The sequence below is a fragment of the Oreochromis aureus genome, linkage group 17, assembly GCF_013358895.1.
Source record: "Oreochromis aureus strain Israel breed Guangdong linkage group 17, ZZ_aureus, whole genome shotgun sequence".
NCBI classification, from domain to species: Eukaryota; Metazoa; Chordata; class Actinopteri; order Cichliformes; family Cichlidae; genus Oreochromis; species Oreochromis aureus.
In genome coordinates this window covers 30546786-30574128 of record NC_052958.1, presented here as the reverse complement: position 1 = coordinate 30574128, position 27343 = coordinate 30546786, and the positions used below count along the sequence as shown (strand labels likewise).

General features: G+C 39.7%; 1 protein-coding gene across 2 annotated transcripts in view; it reads right to left on the bottom strand.

Moving 5' to 3' along the window:
• The window catches only part of fnbp1l (formin binding protein 1-like), a 50554-nt gene that overhangs the window by 17352 nt on the left and 5859 nt on the right, over window positions 1-27343 (bottom strand). For both annotated transcript variants that reach the window (XM_031733777.2, XM_031733776.2), the window contains exons 2-3: window positions 3526-3641; window positions 2116-2166 (exon numbers count right to left, since the gene is read on the bottom strand). In XM_031733777.2, coding sequence (XP_031589637.1) covers window positions 2116-2166; window positions 3526-3641 — 167 coding nt within the window. The remainder of the gene's footprint in view (window positions 1-2115; window positions 2167-3525; window positions 3642-27343) is intronic.

The window sequence follows — 27343 nt, the reverse complement described above, 5'->3', positions numbered from 1 at the left end:
CTACGTCCAAACATTCTGCACTGCTTTATTTAGTTTTTTTATTTGTGTCATATTCTTTAGTTACATATAAATGACACTCAAACTGGTGTGGAACTCATTTTAATGCATACCACTGCAGTTAGAAGCTTACTTACATTCATCATGGAGGTGAATGTTTTGATAATATTAGCCTTTCAAGCATTTCTGTGAACTGTTGTTGTTTTGAGGCTGAATGATTACACTGCAAACATCATTTAAATCAAAGTTTTAATTTTTGTAGAAATAAATACAGGGTATACATACTTTACATGCAGCGCACCTGTTCTTTCTTTTTTTTAAAGTGACTCTCGGGAAGCTGCACCTTTACCAGGTGCTTCTGGTGTCGACAAGTTTCTGGCACAATTTCTGGTTCTAGGAAGGATTAGTGGAGTTAAATTGAAATGGTTGTTTTCCTGGTAACTGACTTTTAGTTGTTTTATATATTCCAGAGGCAGCTTTAATGTGTGACTGAGGTCACTGCCCTGTGGAAATGCCCAGCTGAGTCCAAGTTTCAAACGGCAGTTTGAGGTTATCTTGAGGCAGTCTACCTCCCTCATTATTATGGGTACAGTGCTCTTGGTCCTCACTTTTCCGCCTACAAAACAAAGTTGCATCTCAGGTGTGACTCATCTGACCATTTAATTTCCAGAAGCTCTCAGTACTGGAGAACAGGCGTCTTTCTTGGACAACAGCCTATCAGTCCATGGTGATGTGAAGCTTCTTGACAGCAGACAGTGACATTGATGTTTCACTGATGTCTTGGAGGATTTTCTTCTGACCATCTGAACCAACTCATCTCAGCGTGATAGCCAGCCTCTCTTTCAGACCTAAGCTAAATGGATATCCTCCCCAGCAACTTGTACCTTTATGGTATTTTAATCTGATGTTCTGCAAACATTAAACTCTGGAGCTCTCAGTCACACGGGCCCAGAAACCAGTTGGCAACCCGCTGGTCACGTCATGTCCCAAGGGAAAAATGTGTCGTTTTTGAAGGCTGTTGCTGCGTGAAATTAGAGAGTCGCAGAGAAGCTGGTTTCTTCTAAACAACCTACGAACAACTGTGGCAATCTGCTCTTGCTAGGTTTTCATTCTATGTACGGTACCTCTAAGACCAGTTTCACCAACAACCTTCCACAACTGTTCACCAACCATTCAGGGAATACACATTGTTCCCCAGGGACCTGTGGCTACCAGGCAGTCACTGACCAATCTCTTGGCCTGCATAACTGGAGCTTTAACAAGGGATTTCACGATGACTGCTAGGAACCACCAACAGTCACTCACAACTGGTCAAATTATAGTCATTCTTCCACAGTGCCCGGTGGTTGCCAGGTAGTTGCCAACTGGTCTCTAGGTCTGTGTGACTGGGGCCTTAGAAATGGCTCCAAGAAACATAGACGCGTGTGAATCTACAGTTCTCGTCTTCAGATCTGAACTGAGCATTCTGGACTTTTTACTGTTCTTGGTCAGACCGATGAGTGCTGTGAAAAAGAAAACCTATAAGAAAAGAAGCTGCAGCTGTGATCAGTCATGATCACTCACAGGAAGTTAAATGGCCTTCGCCTTGTCAAGATATTTTGGAACTTTTAGTACCTCTGAAAGAATCTAAAACGGTGCAAGTATATTGTTGACTATGTATATTTAATTTCAACTTAAAATGTATTTCAGGACACCAATAATAAATTCCTGAGACATATACATGTTATGCAATTAGTCCTGCATAAAAAAAGCTGTTCACAGAATTTATTGAAACCCAAGATAGCAAAAATATTTACATCCATGATGAGTGCGTGCCTTCACAAACTCGCAGCTTAATGGTCAAATCAAAAATCAGTCATGTGATTCAGTTGTGACTTGTGCATAGAATTAAAAAAACAAAACAAAGACTGAACAGTTTTGACATTTTTAGTCTTTTCTTTCTTTTCTTTTCTTTTTTTTTTAAGCACACGTATGCCGTGGCATCAAAGCCAGCGTCTGGGTCCTTCCAACGGACAAACAGTATTTATAAAGTGTCCGACAGGCCTTTTCCGCTCTTACCGTTTGCAGACATCCGACAAGTAAACAAAAGCAGAAACACAGACACTTAAGGTTACTCACCTCGGCTCCTCATCTTTGGAGCGCTTTGGACAGTATTTCTTCACTAAGTTCCTGACAGACAAAAGACACAGAGAAGCAGACTTGTGTAAGACATTTTAACCCCGGTTGAGAGACACACACGGGCATGCATGCACAAAAATGCGCGCAGACACACATATATATAGAAAATAGGCATCATAGTTTATTATTAGAGATGAATAACAGATTTAAACATCAAAGTCTCTGCCTGTCCATTCCCTCAGGCTCTGATAGTACAGACTACAGTTACACCGTGATTTAATTATTTAGCTAGAGTGCAGAGGAATGTATGTGTGCATCAAACTCTACGTGTGTGTGTGTGTGTGTGTGTGTGTGTGTGTGTGTGTGTGTGTGTGTGTGTGTGTGTGTGTGTGTGTGTGTGTGTGTGTGTGTACGCTCACACACGCATGCATGCGAGTGTGTGCACGCGCTCACACACGCATGCATGCGAGTTGTCTTGCTATCAGTGACAAAATAAGGAGTTTCTGCCCGATTTCTTGGAAACATGTTTCATGCAGACCTTTGATCATTCTTCACACGTCACAAATCCTCAGCGATGTGCGTCTTTTTTTCATCTATTCACAAGAGATATCCCCCCTTTGAAATCCCAAATGCGCCACCAGTGGGACTCTACTGGTTTTTAAATGCGAGGTGCTGGATCCGTGCCCGTTGAGTTTTGAAAAAGGTTTACAACACTTGAATTAACAGACAGTGAATAAACACACGAGTCACTGTTCTAATAAAGGTCTGCACTGCAAAGTGCTGATGCTGTCATAGCTCAGATTTTGAGCATGTTGGAGACAAAGACAGGCTGCTGTTTAATACATACATTTACCCTTCTTTTAGTTTTATATCATTTCATCTCATGTCTTCATTCCTGTTATCAGTGCATTGCTTTAGACTGTTTTTTTAAGTGTGCTACATGTCTCTATGACAAAAAAAAAAGCAAAAAACAAGTGCACTTCATCTCTAAATCTTCCATACATTACTAGAATAAAAGTATATTGCATTTTTTGTCTTGAAGAAAGGCTTTTTGCTGTTGGTGTGTTACTGCTCTTAATGAACCGAACAGTGCGCACGCAGCTGTATTATACCAAAGGATATAAATATTCAATTGGGATTCAGTCCCAGGAGTGACAGCATTTACATTAGCCTGATCAAATGCACAAAAAAGCTCCAATATAGAATCTTCAGCATCAAAGGATTTCCCAGTGTGTGTATGAAGAAAAAGACAACACCATCACACTTAATCTGTGTCTCATAAAGCTGCATTTTATGCTTTTTTTGTCTTACAGTATATGAATATAACTTTCTGTATTTGACATTTTGTGTACGTGTGTGTGTGTGTGTGTGTGTGTGTGTGTGTACGTGTGTGTGTGTGTGTGTGTGTACCGTAGCTGCTTGGCATAGTTTTGCTCTATCTCCAGCCTCTCCTTGACAAACTTTGCATAGCGCTCAAGAAAGTCAATCCCCCACTGAGTGTGTTTGTCCAGATTCTCGAACTGGTCCTAAAGACAAAAACACAGTAAGACAGAAAAAGTCACATTTAATAAGGACTTTCAGGACACGGTCAACAAAGGGTTCAAATTCAAAGATTGCTCAGCAGTCCATGCGGAATGACTCTGTACATACAAATGAGATACACATTTCCTTCTGTTGGCTCAGCTCTAAAAAGTGTTAGTGAGCTGTGTACATCTCGTGCATCCCTGACTTAAACCAGCACATGTGGACAAATTACAATAAATCAGCTGCAGACTCGACATCAGAAGCAGCAAAATTAAAATCAGCATGAGGACGGACTAATGATTGAATCCTACAAATTATATATGACATACTGTTTCAGACTTCAGTATTATTGGTGGTTTGATCAGGAACCCAAAGCCCAGTGAAATCAGTGTCTGTGGCCACATGCACACATTTGATCCATTCTCACTGAAATCCATCCAACTGAAGATTTCCAAGCCAGCTGTTTACATTTATTGTGACTGAACAATGCATTTACATGTCCGGATGAGTTGAATCATGCAACAACTGTCAAAAATGTCCTGCAGCATTCTTTTTCAGGGGCTAACGATCATCTGTTCACTGCAGTAGTTGCAGTTATTGCCCTGCTCCTGCAGTCAAAGGTTTCTGACTCTCCAGAGGGGATCAGTTCAGCTTGGAAGAGGAGATGTATATATTCTCCATGCACTTACACAGACAGAGGATACGCACGCAAAGAATGCAGACAGGAAGCAGTCAGGTCGAACATTTACATCCCAGAAATGTTCTTTTCTCTCTCAAACCGATAGAAGCTTCATTGGGTTTGGGTTCTGGTTGTTCTCCTTGAGGTGTTTTTTGAAAAGGAAACCAAGGCTCGACTGTTAACTGGTGTCGCAACAATTTTAAACTTTATAATTTAGTATATTAGCTTTTTTGTTTTGTTTTGTTTGTTGTTGCATTTTAGATTATTTTTTCCACTCACACACTTTAACAGTGCACTGACTCATGGCGGTAAAGGATCAAGCATCCTGCTCCACAATCACCCCCATCAAACACAATCAACCCTGGACCCTGCCAGGACAAACACTCTTATCTATTGCCCACATTGGTGGTTGCTGGTTACTTAATTGTTTTGCGTAAGGCCACCACAATGGCTGTAGATTTTCTAATGGCTGTAGCAATTCTTCAGCTGGAACCAGCTCGCACCATTACTGCTTTTATAGTGGATCTTAGTCTGCCTTTTTGACTCAAATACTGAACAGCCTTGTCACTTCTGTCAACTTAGATGAACACTTGACTGTTTCAAAGTACTGAAAGCTCTCAGTTAAGACAAAATCAAACCAAAAAGGTGGAAATATGTCAGCTACTGTGGACACTGACATCAAAATACCCATCAAGTGAGCTACACGACCTACTGCTCTGTGTGCTTTGGGCTGCATGTGGGTGTGTGCACATGTGTGTGTCAACATGAAGCTTGAACTGGAGAAAAATAAAGGTCACAGAGGCAAACATGAAAGAGCCCGTCCTTGCTTGTCCAGTTATTACTTTCTTCAAACACAAAGAGAACAAAAGGAAGCCGAAACAATACTGCAATTTACCTTGCTGTGTACGGAGAACAGCACAGTGTCAGCAGCAACTTGAATTCTTTGTTTACACTGTATTTCTGGCCTAACGACAAGGATGTTGAAACCTTGAAACCCATGATGATAACCAGATTTAAATGCCAAGTATGATCTTAAAATCATTAGCAATATGTTCAGAAGTCAACTGCCAGAGTTCTCACCCACCCTAAGCCCTGGGAGCACATCACCCCCACCCTTATGCATCTTCACTGGCTCCTGGTTAAGTTCTGTATCTCCTATAAAATCCCCCTCCTCACCTACAGATCCCTACACAGTACCCCAGGACATCCTCCTTCCCTTCACATCATCCTGGAATCTGATTTCCACCAACAGGGATCTACTGTTCACCACACACACCAGCCTGCCATCCTAAATGTGGCAATGCCCCATCTCTGGCAATTTCAAAAAGCAATTATTATAATTATTATTATTATAACCTCAGTTCACATGCAGAAACAGCTACTCTTAATCATATTTCTCTAACCAATGTGGAAAAAACTGCATGTTACTAAAAATGACACAGCCATTTTTTTTCCCCTCCTGCTATACTCTAATTCAATGTATCACTCTACTATTCTGCCACATTTTCCTCCCCACTGTCCACTGAGGTCCATAATAAGTGCTTCACTAAAGCTTGTAACATCGGGTGCACTGTGAAGTGTGGAAGAAATTCTGTCTGGTTCAAAAACAGAAAACAAGAGGGGGGCCTGCAGTCCAAAGCAGCCATCAGTCAAAGAATATGCTCACTAATTACAACCAGCGAGATAAACAAAGGGACCCCAGCATGTTCACACAAGCAGCAGGAAAAGACACAGAGTTCCCATTGGTCTCTATGGGACGTGCTGGCAGTCTTCTCCAACTGAGAAATCAACTGCAAACGGCACACTCTCTTGTTCGAGCATAAAACATTTCACCCAAAACCGAGCAGCAAAAGACAAAACAAGAAGCCGAGCAGCAGGATGAAAAAACAAAAATCAAAAAACAGCTATCGGCATGTTTTGTTGGAGCTTTTGGATCAATATTTTCTGCATCCTGTCTGTCTGGCTGCATCTGGTTAATGCGTACCGGCCCTGTTTCTTGCCAGCCTGTCTGGCTCGTTTTAGCAGCATGTCTGTCTGTGGTTGCGTCAGCCTCTGTGACGGTGCCTATGAATAAGTAATACGAGTATGAGCTCATCCTGTAGTTTGTGGCAAGCTGAGCACAGGCTGCCTCACTGGGGAAATGACAGCATCTTCCCGGTCTTCTCTGGGATGAAAATAACGCTGGCTGAAGAGTTGCAGCCTAAATCTGGGATCTGCAATGTGGCTTGGTCTCAGTAACGGCACCTGCACCACTCACACTTTCTCTGCAGGCAGTCAAACATCAGTTTTTGGACATCTAGTATTCCTCGTAACTACGGTAAGTACTAAGTAACAAGACCTGCAATAGTTTTTTTTAACCAGTGTATCCAGTCCCGAGTTAAGCCAGTCAGCCGTTATCAGAGTTAGACAGCAGTCTAAGAAGAGAAACTCAGGCATTCCTCTCCCCAGCAACCTCTTCCAGCTAGTTCAGGGGAACACCAAGGGTTCCCAAGCCAGCTGAGAGACCTCCTTTCTCTGGAGTTTGTCCCAGGTTCTCCCCTCCTACACGGAGAAGACATCCAGGAGGCAACCAGTCTCCAAACAGCTGCAGTCTGACTGCAATCACTCTCAGACAGATTGGTGAAGGTCTGCAAATAACTGCCGTCCAATTTGTAGATGCAGACAGATTGCCTACACAATCAATTAGAGTCAGTCAGCACCGGTGATCATCATTCTGCAGCTGAGGATGTGAAGGTCTGCAGACTGAGGCGGAGCAGTGGGGACAGTGGATGAGAGGTTGGGTTTTTTTGTTTGTGTTTTTTACAATAATTTATTAAAATGTCTTTCTCATTTTGATGTAGACAGCCGTGTGGTCAGCTTTAAAATGCAAGCAGTGACCGGTTCAGTGTTTCACAGCGTATACACAGTGTATTTTAGCCCGACTCTATCCAAAATTCATTTTGAACTTTTCAATGATGATATTCTACAATGAATTACTGAGATGTGTTATGTGTGTTACTTGTTGTACTCTTTGTACTTTAATACATTTTACCCATTGTGACCTGTAATTATATTAACAGATTTTTTTTGTTTTTTGTAAGACAAACATCTTAAATGCTTATTTTGTTCATTCTAACTTGTATTTGGAAAAATTAGCTGGAAGTTTACAACTTAACTTTTTCAGGAATTGACTTCTTTATCATTACTGCTGTTGTTGCAGGACGGGGTCAAAATTTTCCCTGCAGTGTCGAAAATGGTATTGAGTAGCAAGTATTTTCCTCAGTATCGAGTTTGAAATTCTAGTATAATGACAACTCTAATATTAACACGAGCAGAGGGAGCTCATTTCTGTCGTTTGTATCCGTGATCTCTTCTTTCGGCCACTGCCCAAAGCCTGCGGACACAGGTGAGGACAGGCAGGTAGACTGACCAGTAAATCGATAGCTTCAGTTTCACACTCAGTTTCCTCTTCACTGCAACATCTATCAATCTCTCCATTTCCTGTGAACAAGACCCCAGGGTACTTAAACTCCTTTACTTGAGGCAGTAACTTTTCTCTGACCTAACGCTCCATCAACACTTTTTCCTGTTGAGATGTCCTTGGACTCGGTGGTGCCAATTATCATCCCTGCAACTTCACACTGGGCTTCAAACCTCCCCAATATGAGCTGGAGGTCACCATCTGATGAGCCAAAAGAACCAGATCATCCACGGAAAACAGAGTGCTGCTTGGCTGTGCCTATCAACTGATCAACTAAGTTTAATATTTAAACTGCTGGTACACTGATCCCAAACAATGTTCATATGTACAAATTAAATATTAAAAATGATGAACACCTACACCTCCTGATTTGATTTCACCGTTTCTGTCTGATATTATGTGATATTTAAAAACGACTAGCTCACAAAATAACACACATCATACAAGCTGAACCCTGAAAGCAGCAGAAAGGTGAACTAACAGCAATATTATCATCAGCAGGAACACAACATCCTGTCACACAATCCCCACATAATCACAGGAAGAGATGCCTCCACAAACACAGCAGTAACACTAGACCCCTCCATCACAATGCATTTGGACTGTTGTACAGTGTGTGCTGGGGATAAAAATACTTACATTGAGAGTGAAAGCGATATCATTTAGCCAGAGCGAAAAATACTTCAACTGAAAATTTTTTAACAAAATAAATAAACCACCCTATTTTTTTGGTTTTAAAGTCTAAAGTTTTAAAAACTGAAAAATTAGAGGAAATTATTTTTTTTAAGTCTCTCTAACCAAACCAGCATAGATAGCATACTGAAAATAATGTTGACCTTTGGCTTCATGCACAATCCCAGCTCAGGCAAATGTCCTCTGCTTAACCCATTATGCCCATTATAACAAAATTCCGGACCAGAGAAGGTGTAACAGTGTAAGTTCCCTATCAGTTAATTACAATATGATGAAAGATTATTACAGATTTGCACTCCACTTTTATGACTCACTAGTGGAAAAATAGATTGTCATTATCTTTATATAACCCATACTGAGAATCATAGATGACATCAATAATGCTGCAGTAATGCTTTTGAACATTAACACACATGAACATTTCACTATATAGAAACTAAGGAGCAAAAAATAAAAATAATGGCAGCCCAGTTAGCCTTTATTTCTGCTGGGAGATACAGATACAGGTCCTAGTGAACGGTTTGAACATAGCCGGTCGATTGGTAAATTCATAATATCAGTAAATGTGAAGCTTCATGCTGTCCTTACCCTGTACTTTAAGATAGCTCCAAGGTAGATAAGCTTATACAGCCAAGGCTTGTTTGCCGATTGAAAATGTTCATGAAGTCGTTGTTGGTAAAAAGGGGGTTTTACAGGACTCTATGCAATCTTAAAAAAAACAAAAAACCAAACCAAGTACACCCTCGCTGTTCCATAGGAATTGAGAGCGGTAGTCAGGTGATGATAATCAAAAACACTTGAATAATTGATCAGCTGCAGTTTTGGTAGTTTGCTGGTCTGGAGCATGAAGGTGCACAATACCAAGGAGAAAAGCATCAGCAGTGACCTTAAAGAAGCAATTGTTGTTGCCCATCAAGCTAGGAAGCTTGTTTTAAGTCCACTTTCAAACAATTTTCCAATCTTTCCACAGTTAAAAACAGAATTCACAAATGGAAAACATGGAAGATAGTCTTTCCAGGAGTGGATGTCCCAGCAAATTCACCACAAGATCAGATAGTCAGACTTTACAGGCCTCCGTTTGCATGTTAAATGTTCATGATGGATTCATGATAATGCACTTAGAAAAAGCCCAAACAAGTATGGCTTGGTTGGATGGGTTGCCTTGCCTCTTCTCTCTTAAAACATCGCAGCACAGCTTTTGGTTTGCATGAAAAATATACTAAACTTATGGGACAAAGTCATTTGTACAGACGAGACCAATGTGAAGCTGTCTGGCTATAATGCACAGCGCCACAAAAAAACTCCAAACACAGCATATCAGCACAAACACCTCACGGTGTCTGCATGGTGGTGGAGGGGGGATGATTTGGGTTTGTGTTGCAGTCACAGGACTTGGGCAAAGTATTTTGGAGTCAAATGTGAGTCCATACAAAGAAAAACATCAGCCAATATATCAGAGTCAGTGTACAGGTGAGGCTATTACAGCTAGTGTTTAACTTTTAAGCTGACACATGACTACTGACACTGTAGCTGGTATACAATGAAATCTCTAAAAATGGCTTACAGCATGATAAAAATGGGTCACAAATCTACTTTTGCTGAGATTCTCTCTGACAAAGCACTGCTCTGCTTTAATGAACTTCAATCTCAGGGTGAGAGAATAAATTAGTCATTTAGCTCCCAGATGCGGGGTGCTAAAGATGCTTTGTGTGCAGATTATGTAGCAAATACACCTCCTGCTAACCAATCAGACGGCCACACGGCACTTCCAAAGCCAATCAGATACTCAGCCAGCCTGGGAGCATTCAACGGGATAAGGCGAGGTTAATTAGCATAGAGAATACTACTAAGACAATAGACTAATTACACACAGTTTCATTCAAGAGCGTGGTGTGTGCACGCACACGCACACACACACACACACACACACACACACTGGTGCGCACAAGGCAGACACTGGGTGGGAAATGTCAACTTGTCTGAAATACTGGCATCACACTGAAGACCCTCAGGCTATGTCTGCACTGTGTGTATGTGTGTGTGTGTGTGTGTGTGTGTGTGTGTGTGTGTGTGTGTGTGTGTGCGTGTGCGTGTGTGTGTTTACTGTGTCTATCTGCGCTCACGCTACTCAAAAACAACCAAAAAAAAAAATCTCTACCAGGAATGTGGTGGGGAGATGAGACAGAAATGTGTGTGTTGGAGGCTGAAGACTGAGCGTGAGGGAGGAGAGGCCTGGAGAGAGAGAGGAGGTAAGAAAAACAAGTGGATAACAGGAGGAAGATTGGTGCATGAGCCCTGTTTGAGATAATTATTTTCTCCAAGTCTGCAGGCAGGGACGCAGACGCTGAGTAGTGACACAACCACAGCCCAGCAGAAGAAGCCTGAGCCATAAGCAGATTTTAGATTTATTGAGGATAATGATCAAGTCAAATATTGAAAGAAAAAAGAAAAAACCCGGGATAGCAAAACATTTTTTTGTCTTTTATTTTGTTTTATCTCCGTCAAAAATAAAAGTGGGTTCATTTTGAGCGTAAAACTCCTTGGCTGAAAATCTGGCTACCTTCAGCCCTGTTAGAGAGCAAGAGGTAAAAACACATAGTGTGTGTGTGTACCTGAATGTTACACAAACACACACACACACATTGCTTTTTCCCTTGATGTGAGCATGTGGATTTGAATAGACTTAGGTTTGTTGCTGTAAGGTTGTTGGGTTGAACAGCATCCAATTGCCATCTAAGGGCAAAGCAGACGGGGGCTCTGGCATGCCGTCGACTTTACCTCCTTAACTGTGCTGCAGACAGCAGGAACAGCCAGCTTCTTGAACCCATTTAACTCTCTGCTACAGGTTTTATTCAGTTTTTCGAACTGAGTCCCCAGAGAGCACTCAGAGAGCTCTTCTATCCCATTAGTAGGATTCTGTGGTGGAGGGTTTACTAAATGCTTAAGTACTCCACACAGCATTGCATGTTCTTTCACCTGTTCTCGTACGCAGCTTCTAGCTTTCACACCAACAACAAAAATACAGTACGGGGGGGGAGGGGTTAAGGTACGTAACCTTAAATTCGTGTTGTTTGGATAGATTTCAGTGTGCCAAGTCGCACAGTGTTGATAGTTAATAGAGCCTTTCACACAGTTTTTATCTACACACTCTAAACACATGCGCACAAACCTATACCTCTACTACTATTTGTTTTGCCTTGCAGGCCTCATTCTTTGCCCAGCAGAAATAGAAACCAGTGCATGCATCACTGTGACCCTGCACAAACAAACCTGCCTATCCACACAAACCTTAAAGGAACTCTGTGATTCACAGGTATCCAAATTATAGATCATTTTGGTGGATTAAAACGAATCGGTGAGTCTCGTGGATTACAGTCTGCTCTGAGTCAGTGAGCTGCTTCAGGCCTGCAGACACACACTGAGACTGTTTTCCCGTGTAAACCCGCTGAGCTCTTGTCCAGTCAGGGTGTGTGTTTTTGTTTACCACTGCAAATGGTTCGGTTGAGGTGAGCACACGGGTGTTTCCTCTCATGTGATAGTCAGAGCATTTGTTTTTCAGTCTGCGTGTTTACTGTCAGATTTGAGGATTATCTCCAAGAGTTCACAGATCTACACCTTGCAAACAGCTGTGCAGTTATTACAGAGGAAACTATTAATTGGTTTCACATGACTGCAACCGTGACTTTGCATCCGCGGAGATTCAAAGCAAAGAAATTGGATTGTAACTGAGAATATTATTAACCACTGTCAACAGACACTCCTCTAGCATATGTGCTCTCGATCCTTAAGTGGCTCGGACAGGTCATACATTTTTGGCCCATCATTGGTCCTGGACCCCCTTTAATAGAAACCAGCATTTGCTGTGTGCCAGCAACTGTGACTTTGAGGAAAACATCTAGAAGAAAAAAAAAAAAGCTTTACAGATGCTTAAAAAGAAAAACTCACTATAAACACAGATGTTTTAACACAAACTGAAAAATGGAAAGTTGGAACAGATGCTGGCTGAAAACACCGTACTTTTACAAGTAAAAATCACAGGAAACAGTGCAACAGTGGATGTCCACCTGTTTCCAAGCACGTTAAGAGGTCATCAAATACAAGATCAACATCTATTAACCCATAATATATAAATAAAGAGGTAACCTTACACGTGTAGGAACACCTTTACCGTATTTTTCGGACCATAAGACGCAAACAATTATAAGGTGCACTGTCGATATACGGGTCTGTTTTCATACATAAGGTGCACCGGATTATAAGGCGCATTAAGTGAAACCAAACAGTCAGATAAGTCAAACTTTACTCAACTCATTCTTCTTGCTTCCTCCACTTTCGTACCATTGATTCATTAATGCTGAATTCTCTCGCAGCCGCTCTATTCCCATGTTGTTGCAGTATATTAATGACTAACCTCGTATTGTTCATGGATTATCTCAGTTGTTCTCCTGACTGAAGTTTGGTGCGTTTACAGCATCCTGCCATGCGATTGCATTTGTCCCTAACCATCGGGAACCCTCGTCTTAACTTTTATCGAGTGGGAAAAAGTTAGCGTTTATCCTCCAGCTTCACTGTGTTTATATTATGCTAACATAGCTGTGTCGCTAGCAATCACGTAGCACATCATTATATACCAGGTACCCCAACTTCAGTAACCCTACAAACGTCACTGCTGTTTAGTTTTCTGTCTTCATTTATGTTGGAAGTGATAGCAGAGCTGTACGTTTAAATTTTTTGCAGAAATCTCTCAGTCAGAACATGGTATATCATGTTTAGGTGGAAACTTCCTGCTAACTTCTAACTCCGTTAAATTTAATAAATTCTGTTTTCATGGATGCCTGGATGTTAAACTTAATTGTTACACCCGGTAAAGCAGCAACGCTGATCATTTTATTAAAATGAAAAAATTTAGACAGTTTAACTCTCAGTGATGCCGCAGTCGTTTGGATTTGGGACCTGAAGTGGACGGAGTTTTGGACCCAGATTAGTCTGCGAGGCTCCTGACTACGGTAGCTGTAATGCTCCGACAATCCATCAAGCCGTGCGGCTTCGTAGCTTACCAAAGTCATACTAAAACATTTTTTGACAGATTTTTGAGCGCCGTGTACCACATGAAATTGGTTCACAACCAGAATTCACACATAAGGCGCGCCAGATTATAAGGTACACTGTCGATTTTTGAGAAAATTAAAGGATTTTAAGTGCGCTTTATAGTGAGGAAAATACGGTAGTTAAACACAGTGACTAACTGTGTAACTTATGCAACTGAAATCGTGCTGAAATCAATCTGCTGAAGGTGGAAGTAACAAATCTGTTTCAGCACTTAAAACAGAAACACACCATCAAGTAGGGCTGCACGATTTTGCATAAAATGAGAATCATGATTTTTTTGCTTAGAATTGAGATCACGATTCTCTCACGATTTTCTTTTCCAGTATAAATATTTATTGCACTTATTAACTGCACATCAACTTCGTAACAGTTGAGACTGAACATAAAAACAATAAATGTCTCACATTTTGTCGTTCCCGCAAAATGTTGAACTGCTTGTAATTCCGTCTCCACCGTTGCTTGACACTGCGTGTATAGAGCAGGTAGTGCAACATTTGAAAAATAGTTGCGGGACGGCACTGTGCAGCGTTTGTCTAGGGTGTTGATCATTTTCCTAAATCCCTGGTTTTGCACAGTGTTGATGGGAGCCATATCTTTAGCCAGGTGATAAGTAATAGCCTCCGTAATTTTTTTGTGCCTGCGGGAGTTCGACGGGTATGGGGAAGCGCTGTATAAGGTTCCCGTTATTGATGTTTGGGTGGTTGACCGGGACAAATTTTCTCCTGTCACTTTCTTGGCCTTTACAGCTTCGTCATCTCTCACGTGCTCTCCGTTGTTTTATCCCTGCCAATTTTAGCAACCAGCTGGCTTCTGTATCACGTGGTATAAGGCTCCGCCCTTGTCATTTGTTGCGCAGGAAGAGTGAGCGCTTGTTTTCATGCAGATTATGTCCCGAATCAAAATGCGGTACAATCGTCATCTTTTTTTTTTTCTTTCTTTTTTTTTAAATCGTTGTCATTTGGAAATGAGATCGCACATAAGTATGAATTGAGATCGCGATTTTCTAACGATTAATTGTGCAGCCCTACCATCAAGTACTACCAGGCTATGGAGGAGAAAATGCTAGCAGGTGCTCCACTGAGCACCACTGGAGCACAAGCTAGTTACACTCCAATAACTAATGCAGGACTTTAAGTACATTGCTAAAAAGCTTGAACCAAGATACAACCCAACTTCACATCTTCATTACAGCTTTGAGACTAGCTAGCCTAGAAAACATTTCCACTCGAACTATGACCATAGCAATGTGCTAGTGACCAAAGAAATCACAAAGAGGGTTTTGCCAACCAGTTAAAGGAATACACATTTTTCCTGTAGCTACAAGTGATTGCCAAGGTGTCACTGACTGGTCTGTAGGACTGTATGACTGGGGGCTTTAGCAGTCATTTTCCCAGCAACTTCCAACAACTGATGGAGTAATACTTGTTTATTACTTCATGACTGGTGCTTGCCAGATGGTTGCAGACCGGACTCCAGCCTCTATAATTGGGTTCTTAAGCAGTCCAAAGAAATAATGAAGAATAAAAATGACTGCACGCCAGCTATACTTGAGCTAGTGAGCCATTTCAGATAGAACATTGAGATGTGTTTAAACATTAACCAAATGCTTCCCTGCCACAGAAGAACACCCTGGCGTGTATTACCCCTGCATCAGTAATTTAGCCACTGTTAACTCCAGCAAATAATGATTAGAAAAAACCTAAAAACAAACAAAACTACGTATTTAGTGTCTTTTTATAAACTCATGTAGTGCACTTTTTCAAATTTTTCTTGTTCTTGATTCTTAAACCCACATCTGTTTTCTGGAATAACTGAAAAAAAGTCAAAGAAAAGCTGCCTCCGCCTCTGCCATTACAATCCAACCATAAATCACTAACAGTTACACTTTAACCACATCAGACTTACTCAGTGCATAACAAGCTTTTGTTGCTGACAGATGAAAAAATATTAAACTAGTTTAGCAGAGTGCACGTGTGTGTCATATGCTGATCATAAAGACGGATTGATGATGCTGTTTCAATCACATGATCACATTTACCACGATACACACTCACACACTGTTTTCCTGTATTCTTTTCATATCAGCAGAACAATAAATGAATATCTGTGCGCCAATGTGTCTCATGAAAAAACAACAATCCCTGTAACTTATATTCTTTTAACTAAAATAAAGAGCAGTTTTTCAAAGAGCCACAAAATCTTTTATATAAGAAATAATCTACAAAATAAGGTCACTTTGAGGAAAGCTGTAAGATTTTAAAAACCAATATCAAAATCTAGTATTTAAAAATCTGATATATTGATACATCGGCCATTTTTTGTTCTTACAGACACACAAAACATAAACAGATTTTCTTAACATTTCTTATGTGTGGTTATTTATTTACTCATTTATGCTATGCACAACTCTCCTTCAATCAGCTGGTCGCTTTATCAGTATCCTTCCATACATGTGTGTTGTCAGCAGGGAAAGAGGATATTCTGCAAACTATGCAACATCAATACTGATACTACAGTTGAAGGGTGTTTCTCATGTCTCTTCCTTAAATCTTCATTTATAGGCTATAAATAAAGTTGATACTGATAGATAGCCTAGTCTAGTCGACTGTGTGACTTGTAAAAAAACCCAAAAACAATGCTGCTTAAATTTAAAGATATATAATGTAACATTTTCATAGTTGCATATTTTTACTCTGAAATTAAACATTCATCATCTGTAGCTACACACAAAAACTGCTAACAAACAAAATAAACCTCGCATTTTGTTGCAACAAAAAAAAAAAAAAAAAAGAGTGAACACACGAGGCAACATTTAACAATACCAAATAAGTTACGGCCTTTGGTCAATGTTGAATGAAACTATTTACAGCTGGTATAGATAACTAGTAACACAACCACCCACTCATTTTAATTCCAAACACTGTGGTTTTGCTCTTACACGTCATTCATTCTATATTTAATACCTGTACGAGCAAAACAAATTTATACCTGGGCACTCCTGCATGGGCCTATCTAGTCTGGTTTCATTGCAACCTGATCCCTACCATTGTCTGGCTACCCTGCTGCCACGCATACACGCATACACACCCTGATAGACTAGTTAGACCAGAGAGGCAGAGAGAGAGAGAGAGAGAGAGAGAGAGAGAGAGAGGTGATAGATAGAAATGAATCTAATGATATGATTGAGTTCTAGCAAGTTCTGGTTATAGCAGATTTTTAAAATTTAACCATGTTACCAATACAAGTAACATAGTCCATGACTATTCTAACCGGTCTTTCAATGTCAACTGAAAACATGGCATGCAGGCATGATGATGCTGGTGACAGATCATAGTAGTGTTTCACAGGAGACGACAGAAACTTTATCTCTTTTTTGGGAGGGGAAAGGACCACTGTTTAATTTTGAACATCTTGTTGGTCAACTTCAGTTAATTTGCCTTAAAAAAAACCCAAAATAACTAAGTGCTATCAGTTTGTTTTCAAGATTGAAAGGGAACAAAATTTTCCAGTCAGTCACACTTGACCTGCGATATTTAATGAAGACAAAATGTGAACAGTGAAAAAGATGCTTTGGGAAAACGGGCGACCCTTTGACACTGAAGGGTGATGCTGGGTCACCATCTGACTCTGAAAAGGAGCAGCAGGGGAAACCTTTTGGACAGATGTGTGAGGGTCCTTTTATTCGGAGTCTTTAAAAGGCCAGATGTGTTAGAGGATGACACCAGTTCACAGAGCAAGCAGATGTGCAAAAAGCCATCTTTTTGCACGTAATAGGATGGACTGAATATTTTTACAATGTGAAGCCAACACTTACACAGTCTTTCTATACATGTTCTCCCTCAGCCCTCAAAAATATTATAGTGGCTTTCTTGTGTGGTTTAACTCTTTCCCACACAAAAGACAACATTTGATCACCTCCCCTGTACCCTTAATGATGACTTTTGAGACTTCCTTACATCAATTAAAATGTTCATATATGTTGTGTCGTTGATGACCATTACAATAGGTTCTGGCTTTTTCCAAGGTTTTCTCTAGTAAGCCGATCATCCTCACTAATTTCTGATCCATCCTCAATTTGTCAATGAAATATGAAATATGACAGAAACCATTCAGTTCAGAAAATAAAAGCAAGGGTTACCCCTAATTCAAGGTTTTCAGTGTTACACATATGTATGTATGTGGGTACTCAAATCCTGGGTTGATTTCAATCTGATGAAACATGACTATTACAAAGCTTGACCAGTTATTGGGCTCATTACGTTGTCTTTTTAAGGCTTCTGTAATTTGTTATATTGAATATGAACAAATATAACCCACACAGAACAAAAATGGGAAAAACTTTAAGCAAGTGCTTATTTTACATGCGCAGTACATCTCAGACTTATGTCTCACATCATTACTCATGATTTACTCATCAAAGTGGCTCCTTTTCCATTTTTCCAATTCAGCATAATTATAAGAATTCTGTATGAATCAAGTAAATGTAATGTTACATTAAAAAATTCAAAGGGCCTACTTCCATGAGTAAATCATGAGACATAACTGTCTCTTAAGACTTGTATAACTTACACTGCATGAACATGGACTCCAGAAGCTCTCTCAATATATACATCCCGTGAGCTGACATTCAAACTGAATTGGGGAAGAAAGGTGATTTAAGTGACACAAGTGTTGATACCAGAAGGGCTGTTCTGAGTATTTCATGAACTTCGAGTACATCAGAAGTTAGCACCCAGTAGGGAGGGTAATGGTTTTGGCAAAAAACATTTTTCTGAAAATGGTCCAAAAACAAATTTTAAAAAGCACTCACTGGAGATCTACTGCTAAAGACCACTGTAAAACAGCGGTCCCCAACCTTTTTTGCGCCACGGACCGGTTTATGTCCAACAATATTTTCAGGGACCGGCCTTTAAGGTGTCGCAGATGAATACAACAAAATGAAACCAGTACAAGTGAGTTAATGATAAAAACGATTAAAAAAAGTAACGATAAAAACCGATAAAACCATAAATTTTTCACCCGAGCCTCAACTCTCGCAACAAACAACTCAAAGACCGGTAGCAGACTTTTGCTCAGTACTGTAGCTTCAGCTTAGCTCAGAACAACTGAAAGCATTGTGTTTATCGTTTTCTGCACTACTGAGACGGTAAAAGTTTATGACTCGAAATATATTAAGCATCTCTAACTAGTGCCACAGCACATTAGTCGTAGCCCCACTACAAAGAATAAAAATACAGATTTTTGACAGCTCTTTTAATATTAACACGCCTTCTCTCTACTGAAACTACTACCAACCCCTTTAGGTGATGACTATTCTATATCCAAGTTGTAGCCTCCTAGTATATATTAGTCATATCAGATGGAGTTAATGGTTAAACCACATGATCCACATTCAGTGTGCTGGCCTGCACAAGTTGTCCTTTCAACATGTAAACACCAAAGGAAAAAAAAAAAAACCTGTTCACAGGCTGTACAGAGATTCTGTCAACAAGTCACATGATGAGTGCAATCATGCTCAGACACTCCCTAAAGGAAGGGCATTTCTCTCTGCATACTTGTGCATACCACGGTAAAGAGTTATCTGAGATGTTTCCACTGAAGGCATGCACTTTCTGAGTTAAAAAGCTATTTAAGGAAATTTTCCACTGGCTATACGGGAACACTGTGGTATCATTGTAAGGAATATTCCAACGACACTGCTATGTGAGGCGCTCTTCATTTGAGAGGCACACACAGATTTAAACATTTGTTGAAGTCTTGTCTGAGACTAAACTATTTTGCTGAAAGGAATGGGTCATAATTTTGTCGAGCATTTTTTTAAGACAAGAGCTGCATAAATAATCAACCCAATCCTTGATAGTAACTCTACTTTGTTAATCACATGTCAACAGAGGTAAACAAACACAAGCGTTTTCCCATATCCATAAAAATAATTGTTTTTTTAGATTTGAGTGGATTTAAACCGATGTGATGTGTTGTCTAAAGAAAAAAAATGTCCGCTCTCAGCACCCAAAACAAGCATCATAACCTGCAGTCAGCCACATTAACCATTATGTATCCTGTGTTGGGTAGGTATCATGGTCAGTACACACACCCAACCACACACACACACAGCTGGGACCCTCATGTTGAACCCTGACTGTGATATTAAGGCACTTTGCAGTTAGCGGTTGGATAAATTGAGCATCCTTGAGCTTTTTTTTCAGAGATGAATGAGCTGTTTGTTTGTGATTGTACACACAGGCCTGATGACACAGCTCAGTGGACTGCTGAACAGATTTAGTAATTATCACATCCTGCACTTTCATATTGTGGACACACACACACACACACACACACAAAAACAGGATGTGTGGTGGTTAATGTGAGTAACCACTGAAACTCACTGTGCTGACGTCGCATGTGTGTGTATATAGATACTCAGATTTATTTTTATGTTTTTTTACTCTTTATCAAGTACTTAGGCTATAGATAAAAGACTTTAAGCTGTTCTCTGGTTGGTGGGCAGTACCCGTTCTCAGTCACATACTCTTTATGATGCAAGGAAAACCCCACTATGTAACACAGATAAGTAAATCGTTGTATTCTCTTTAGAGAAATGGTTGCATCACTTTTTTTAGGAGAATTTCCCCTGAGTAAATTGACTGACATATCAGCTCAATGACTGTTTTATTGAGCTTTTTTCAAGAAATCACTCCAGGAATTTTGGTCTGGCAACAAAAACATTTGTGCAGTGTTTTTTGATGACGTATCTATCCGGCCTGTACTCCACCTCTTTACCAAAAGCCAGCTAAGACATGCTCCAAATCCTCTGTCCAAAACCCTCTACGGAATAAGGGTATGGCATGCGCTTTAATGGCCAACTAAATGTCGGTAACTGAACCACTTTATTAGTTGACCAAGCTAAATGGTCAGTTGAACATGAGTCAATCAGAACATTAGGCTGGAAAATTGCAGTGTGTGAGTCTGTGGTGGTGACATGAAGCCTCTGCTGGCATACATGAAATACATGGACTTCAAACACAGATTTCAATTTTAAAACATGAACAGTCTGGATTTAGCCACAGTCTTATTATTACAGTTTAAAATTTCACTCAATTGTACGACGGTGTTAAAAATGTAACTTGGAACACTCTTTATCCGACCTTTATCCAGACTAGTGACTAGAAAACCATTCCATTTTTGCTAGGGAGTAACAATATAGTACATGTTTATATTAAGTGCTTGCATTGTAAATAGAAGCTAATGTTAAAACATTTCATTGATGCTTTTGGTCTCATACTATGAATTTTAATAGCACTGGTAGCAATGAAAAATGGTTTGGATGCCTTCCTAGTTAGTACTAAGACCATTACTAGCTTTACTGCATCTCTTTTTTTTAACCTTTTTAACATTGTTTCTCTTGCCAAGAGGGTTTACATGAACAAAGGAGAGTCTAGACTAAATCAGAATAAAGTAGTGTTTGGTGAAGACTGCCTTGAGACAATACAGGGTCACAAATGGCTTTAAATTGGTTCACAAATGGCTTCAGTAATATGAATCCTGTTTGGAGGCTATTGTTGCCATCTCACTAGACTGGGTTTCACAGAATATCAAGTACTGGATAAAAAAAGGCTGTCAGAAAAAAAAGAGCTATAGTAAGTATATTCCCCACTTTCCAAAGAAAGAATAACAGATCTTTTACATGCTCTCGTATCATGTTTCCTGAATTTGGAGGTAGGCTGCTACTCTCAGCAGTCTGACTACCTGATGTATTATGGTCTGGGGTGCCTGCTGTAACCAGGAGGTACTTGGTAGACAGGTTACCAAGGTAACCAGCAACCCTCCATGCTGAGCAGCTAGTGCGAGTATGTGCAAATGAGCAGCTCAGAGTGTAGCAACACAGCATTTTTATGGGCCTCTGAAACTTCATTGGCCAAATAAACAGCCTGGGAAAACTCTTGCTGCTAGAATGAGCATTGTTTCCTCATATGCAAGCAGGCTGTATGTTGGACACGGGAGGGAGGGTGAAAGAAAGGAAAGACAGGAAAGGGGAGAGGGGCCTGTCCTAGTTTCACTCGAGCCATGTATATGCATTCTCTCAATATGTCACTATATTTAGGGTATGCAAAATATGGCAAACTTCTAACAAAGGCCAGTGATTCCCATACATGCTACGTCACAACAAGAAATACCCTACAAATACATCCACTGTATTTTTCCCATGCAATGTGAGCAGTCAGCTAAACAATCAGAATTTATAGAAATCACTGAGAGGATTCTTGTAAGACCACAGCTGATATCAGACCTTTGGGACTGACATCCAGTTGATGTCACAGGAGGCTTGGTTTTTGTTAGATTTCCTAATATTGCACTGACAAAAATGAATTAGGAGCAAACTACACTAGCCCTGAACAAAAGTCTTCATAAAACTCTTCATCTCAACATTAAACTCCATGATCCTGGAAAATATTCCAATAATTATGCCAGGTTCTGTTTACTTAGTTATGCAATTGTACACTTTGCTTAACATATCAAGACATTTTTGGCATTTCTTACAATTTCCTGATTTTACACATGGATCAGTAAAAGCAAATAAGTAGTGTTTTGTTGTCTCTTTCGCATACTTTACTCACACCAGGATTTCATCCAGTTTAACTCAAACAGACAGAAAGAAAAAAAATCTTCCCACATGCAGCCCATGGGAGAAAACTTCTTTGAAAAGCGTTTCACCATCACTAAAGTCTATTTGAGGCTCTGTGACATTAAACCATTTTGAAAGACTTCCTATTTTATCTTGGCCCGTGGGAAACCCCTTACCAAAAGTATCTGTGCTGGAATTGTCCAAATATGATCCCGGGACAGAAGAGGGTGGGTTGGATGGAGTGTGTTAGCATTAGGGTGGACAAGAATGGAGTCATTACAATTACAGTACAAACCAATCAGATGACAACATTCTGTCTCCATATTTTACCATTTAATCCACACCTTCGATGCCATAACTTGACTGTAAAGTTGGAACATTCATAACAGTTCATCTTTTTATCTTCTTGGAGCACCAGAAAACCCTCCCCATTTGTTGCTTGCCGTAGCAACATCAGCACGCAGTTTTGTCCATTTATGCCAGCCGTTAAGGCATCATAAGCTGGCTGCAGTATTCTCCTGAACAATATTTCTCACCACTCAGACAATACCGCCACATATACGTGTTGATGTAGGAAGAAAATATCTCAACAATGGAAGCAAAGACTGTGCCAAGTGTTTCCTCCTTACAAAGTCAAGTTTTCAAACTGTTGCAACCTCTCCCTCTGTATATAGCGGTAAAAACCAGCCCGATCCTGCACCTGTGTCTTTAACCCAGCTGCAGCGGCAGGTTACAACAAATCGAGAGGTCCACGACCGGCCAAAGTGCCACAAATATTATGCCGCACACCACATGATATAACGTCAAACTCGGCAAGCGCCATCCACGACAGTGGGGACATGACAACCATAAAAACACCATTAGAAGTTCCTCCTTCTGTAATCAGGGATTACAGTTTTGGATTGATGAATAGTGAGTTTCCCACATTCATCACTTGATTGCTAAGTCAAGTCTCAGCTTGCCCTAAATCACTCACGGTGAAGACGCCTTTAAGGAAAAACTGAGAAACATCACTAAACTTGAAACCGAGGACAATGAGCGTCTCGATGTTATCCTTGTGAAACACTGCAAGTCCCAATGTTTTGTGTTTAAGTCTGTAGTGATTTGGTATCGTGTCCAGCCACACAGCAGATATCATCAGTCCAGCAGGTGAGCGGGTTTAGCCAGCACCTGACGTGTTTAGTACACAACAAGCAAAGGACATCAGCTGGAGGGCGTTTATCATGTATGAGGCCCCCTCTGCATGGTCTATCAGGCTTACCAAAGACTCCACAGCCTCTTAAAACCTTGCTTGGATCTATTTTAATCTAATTTATCAAAGCATGCTGCTTCTATGTAAAGGCAATAATATAATTATATAAAATACTATATTACATATTGCTGATTTTTGTGTGGTAAATTCTAAGTCTAGTAAGAATATATTAATGTCAGAAATGATAAAATAGTAGTAGTGGCTTCTGTGTAATCCATAGAACTGTATACTGAAAAATAACAACTATGTCATCACAGTGATGTAAACAGGATGTTGATAAAAAGGACTCTGCTCACTAACTTGCAACTGAGCTGTTGACTGTTTCCCTAAGAGGTAGATGATCGGCTAATTATTTTGTTGATTTAATATTTAATAGCAATAAGAAAGAAAGAAACCCTGTAACACCACACAAGCAAAAATATTTTAAAAATTAATAAATAAAAAAATTAAAATCTGATTTACAAAAGGTAAAAAAGAAAAACATGTTATAATATGACTAATTACAGGGGGCTTATTCCATTAAAGAGAATTTCAGCTTGAAGGTTGGTACACTAAAATAAGGAGGTAACAACTCAAGTTTTTACAGCACACAAAAAAAATTTATAAAGTAAGTAAAATAAAGAAGTAATTTTAAGCAGTACCCAACTTCATGTATTTTACAGGAAATAAGAACTAATTAGAAGGTAAGTAAATTTAAGTAGTGAATGAGTCATTGTAAGTTCAATAAGTAGTATTTTAGAGAAAACGAAACAAAATTATACAAGTAGTAAGTAGTTTTAAATACTATGTAATCTCATGGTAACTAATAATATTTTCCCATCACACACTCTAAGCACATTGTATTTTTTGGGGTCCAGGCTGTATTATGAAGTGGCTTAACTTTGCCTGACTTCCAGGTATTTTACAGGACATGGGACCCTCCCTTCCTGTTCACCAAGTTATGTTTGGACAGTGATGGTGAAAGAAAAAAAAAAAAGTTAGACTGCATCTTCATAAAGTTGCACAGGTCTGCAAATGTTGATGTCATTCATTTTTTCTTATAAGCTGGTAAGGGAGAACAGTCCTCATTAAATTCATATTAGTAGACTGTAAGGACAGCTGAATCACAGAACATTTCATACTTACAGTATAATCATTTCTTTGCTTCCTATAAAAACTGGATTTGTCACTCTCTTATTCTAGTGTGTCCAAGTTGTAATAAAAAAAACTTCTGTTGAGTGACAGGGGAATTATGCCCTTAGTTGCAGACAGTATTATAAAGTGTGAACTAAAATGTTAATCGATTTACTTATTAAATATAATTTGACCTAATTTTACACACAGCTATAAATAATGTAGCATACACTAATAAGCGGGCACAGTTATAGGATTTGCTCTTAAAAGGTAATACAATATTAATTATTAACAAGTGATGGGTTCCTTATTCCTTTTTTAAATTTTATTTATTAAGTTCACATTTTTTAATATACATATTTATTTTTAAAAAAGGAATAGGCCAATAACATGCTTAATACCATACTTCAAACAGGCAGGCTTTAAATACACTGGTGGAAACCCTGCATGTCATGGCCATAGACCCCCACTTACTTTAGACTCTCCATTTTAAAGATTCAACATGTTGCACTGTGTTTTGTTTTTTATCAAACAAAGTTACAAAATTAGTACTAATTAATAAACGATTAGAATTCATTAAAGAAAGCAGCTGTTGTTGGACACTGTAAACTGTGTTTTGTCACATAAGATCACTAAAATTCTCCAAAAGGTGATGCTGTAAGGCTTGGCATTTTAATCCGAGTCTGTGGGGTTTGACTTGCTTTTAAAGTCAGCCTCAGGTGGCTTTGTGAAGAAACTGCAATTTTCAGATCTTCTATGCTGTCTTCATTTTTCAGCCCCTGAGGATTCCGCTTGGTTGTAAGTGCCAAATTCTAAGACGTTACACTGATAATTATCAAAATCATAGCAAGCTTACTGATGGATTGTTCCAGATCAAGTCAACATGTTGCCAACAAAGACCTAATCAAACCAAACATACACAGATATTAAAGAAATACATAGATATAATAGTAATTTAAGCTGTATTTTCTTAAAGATTAGGTGTGATAATTAATTAAAAGAGAATTGATATAAAATTTACCATTGTCTGTTTTCATGTTACACAGGCAGAGATTGACAGCAGCCAGACATTCAGCAGAGGTTTAGTGTAATGACTGGTTTGGAGTTCTAGGGAAAATTCACCAGAAAAATTCCCAACAGCTTCCAATTTTCCACGTCCTAAAGCAGCATTTTTATCCACTGGCTAATAAAGTAACTGACTAATAAACAGTTGACAGACTGACTGACTCCTGGAAGACAGCACAACACTGAACCCAGCTGCAGCTCTGACAAGTCGTGACTCTAAGCTCCAAGGTCTAAAACTGGTTCTGTCTGTGGTGAATCACTTTATACTTCCTGAAAATAAATCAGAATAAATGATGAAACATCAAAATGTATAAATAGTAAGATGTTATGTTTATGATTAGTATGAGGAAACACAGCAAATGAGTTCAAGTCAAAGATCTAAAATGGATCTAAAAATAGACCAAACGTCACTCGCCAATTCTCAAAATGGAACCAGTACGGAAATTCCAGGAGACTTGTAACCACAATTAGTCCCCTGGCTAAAGAACGAACTGTAATAACAATCCCAAAGTTTATAAAGAACAACTTTAATAGGAAATAAAGGTACTGTTCACACCAACAATGTGTGCTACAGCTAGGTCATGTAGCACACATTGACCCATTTAGACAGATGGGAAAAGGGTTCATCCTGGGTCACAGCGCTGGTATGAAAGGGGCACAGGTGTCCTGTGGTCTGAACTCAAGAGGAGCTTGACTGCTAAACAGCTGGGAGGATGGATGCAGCTGTGATTGCATCCAGAGGGAGGCAATAGGAGGATAAGAGGAAGGAAGAGAAGGGACGAGGGGAACAGTGGGGATAAATTCTGTAAAAATGCCAAGAGGAAGGAGGCTCTGTGTTTGTGTGTGTGTACTAGCCCGCAAGAATGAAATTAGGTGGGATGGTGATTCTGTAATTCATTTTATTCTTTTTGTAGCCAACTGTTTAATTTCACCGTCTCCCTTTCCTTGTCTACGGCATCCCTGACATTGCTGGCACAATTCAAACGCACAGATTCTGATTAAATCTCACCATTACATCCAGGATAGGGTGTACTGAAATCACTTTCCAGAGAGACTGGTTGATTACTAATTGAAACATTGTCTTTCTGAACTCTTCAAAGCTCTGTACACCCGACAGGTGTTTTCAATGAGTCTGCTTAGACGTATGCTGTGTTTTGGAATTTCAGGAAATCTGTCAGCGACGTGGACAGATGCATGTGAGAGTCACATTAGTAAATTGTGAAGCCTTCAGCTGAACATTTACGTCACTATACTGATGGTTGTGGACTCCAAATTGAACATTATTACAAAGAGAAAATCAGTGTATTCAGCACGACTTGAAACTATCCACCAAGGTTAAAAACTTGTCAGGAGATTTTTTTCTGAGGTCACACAGTGAGCAAGCTGATCCCAATGTTCTCAAAGACTTTTAATACATCCAGAATTCTTTTTGCATCCAAATTCATTAGTCCCTGGTGGCCAACAGAACATATGCATGTTTAAGGTAAGTATTTTCAGCCCTGGAAGCTGTATCAATTTTGTGTAGATGTGCCTCAGAGGAGGCAGAGCAGGTTGTTTCATGCACAAAACAACTGTATATACGTGATGAGAGAAGTTGTAAAACTTCAGCAGGAAGTATTTTATCACTACAAGGTAGGTCTGTGATTTCTGGGACTATCACAGTTCAGACTAATAACTGATATTATGGTCATCATTACAGTCAGAAAGGAG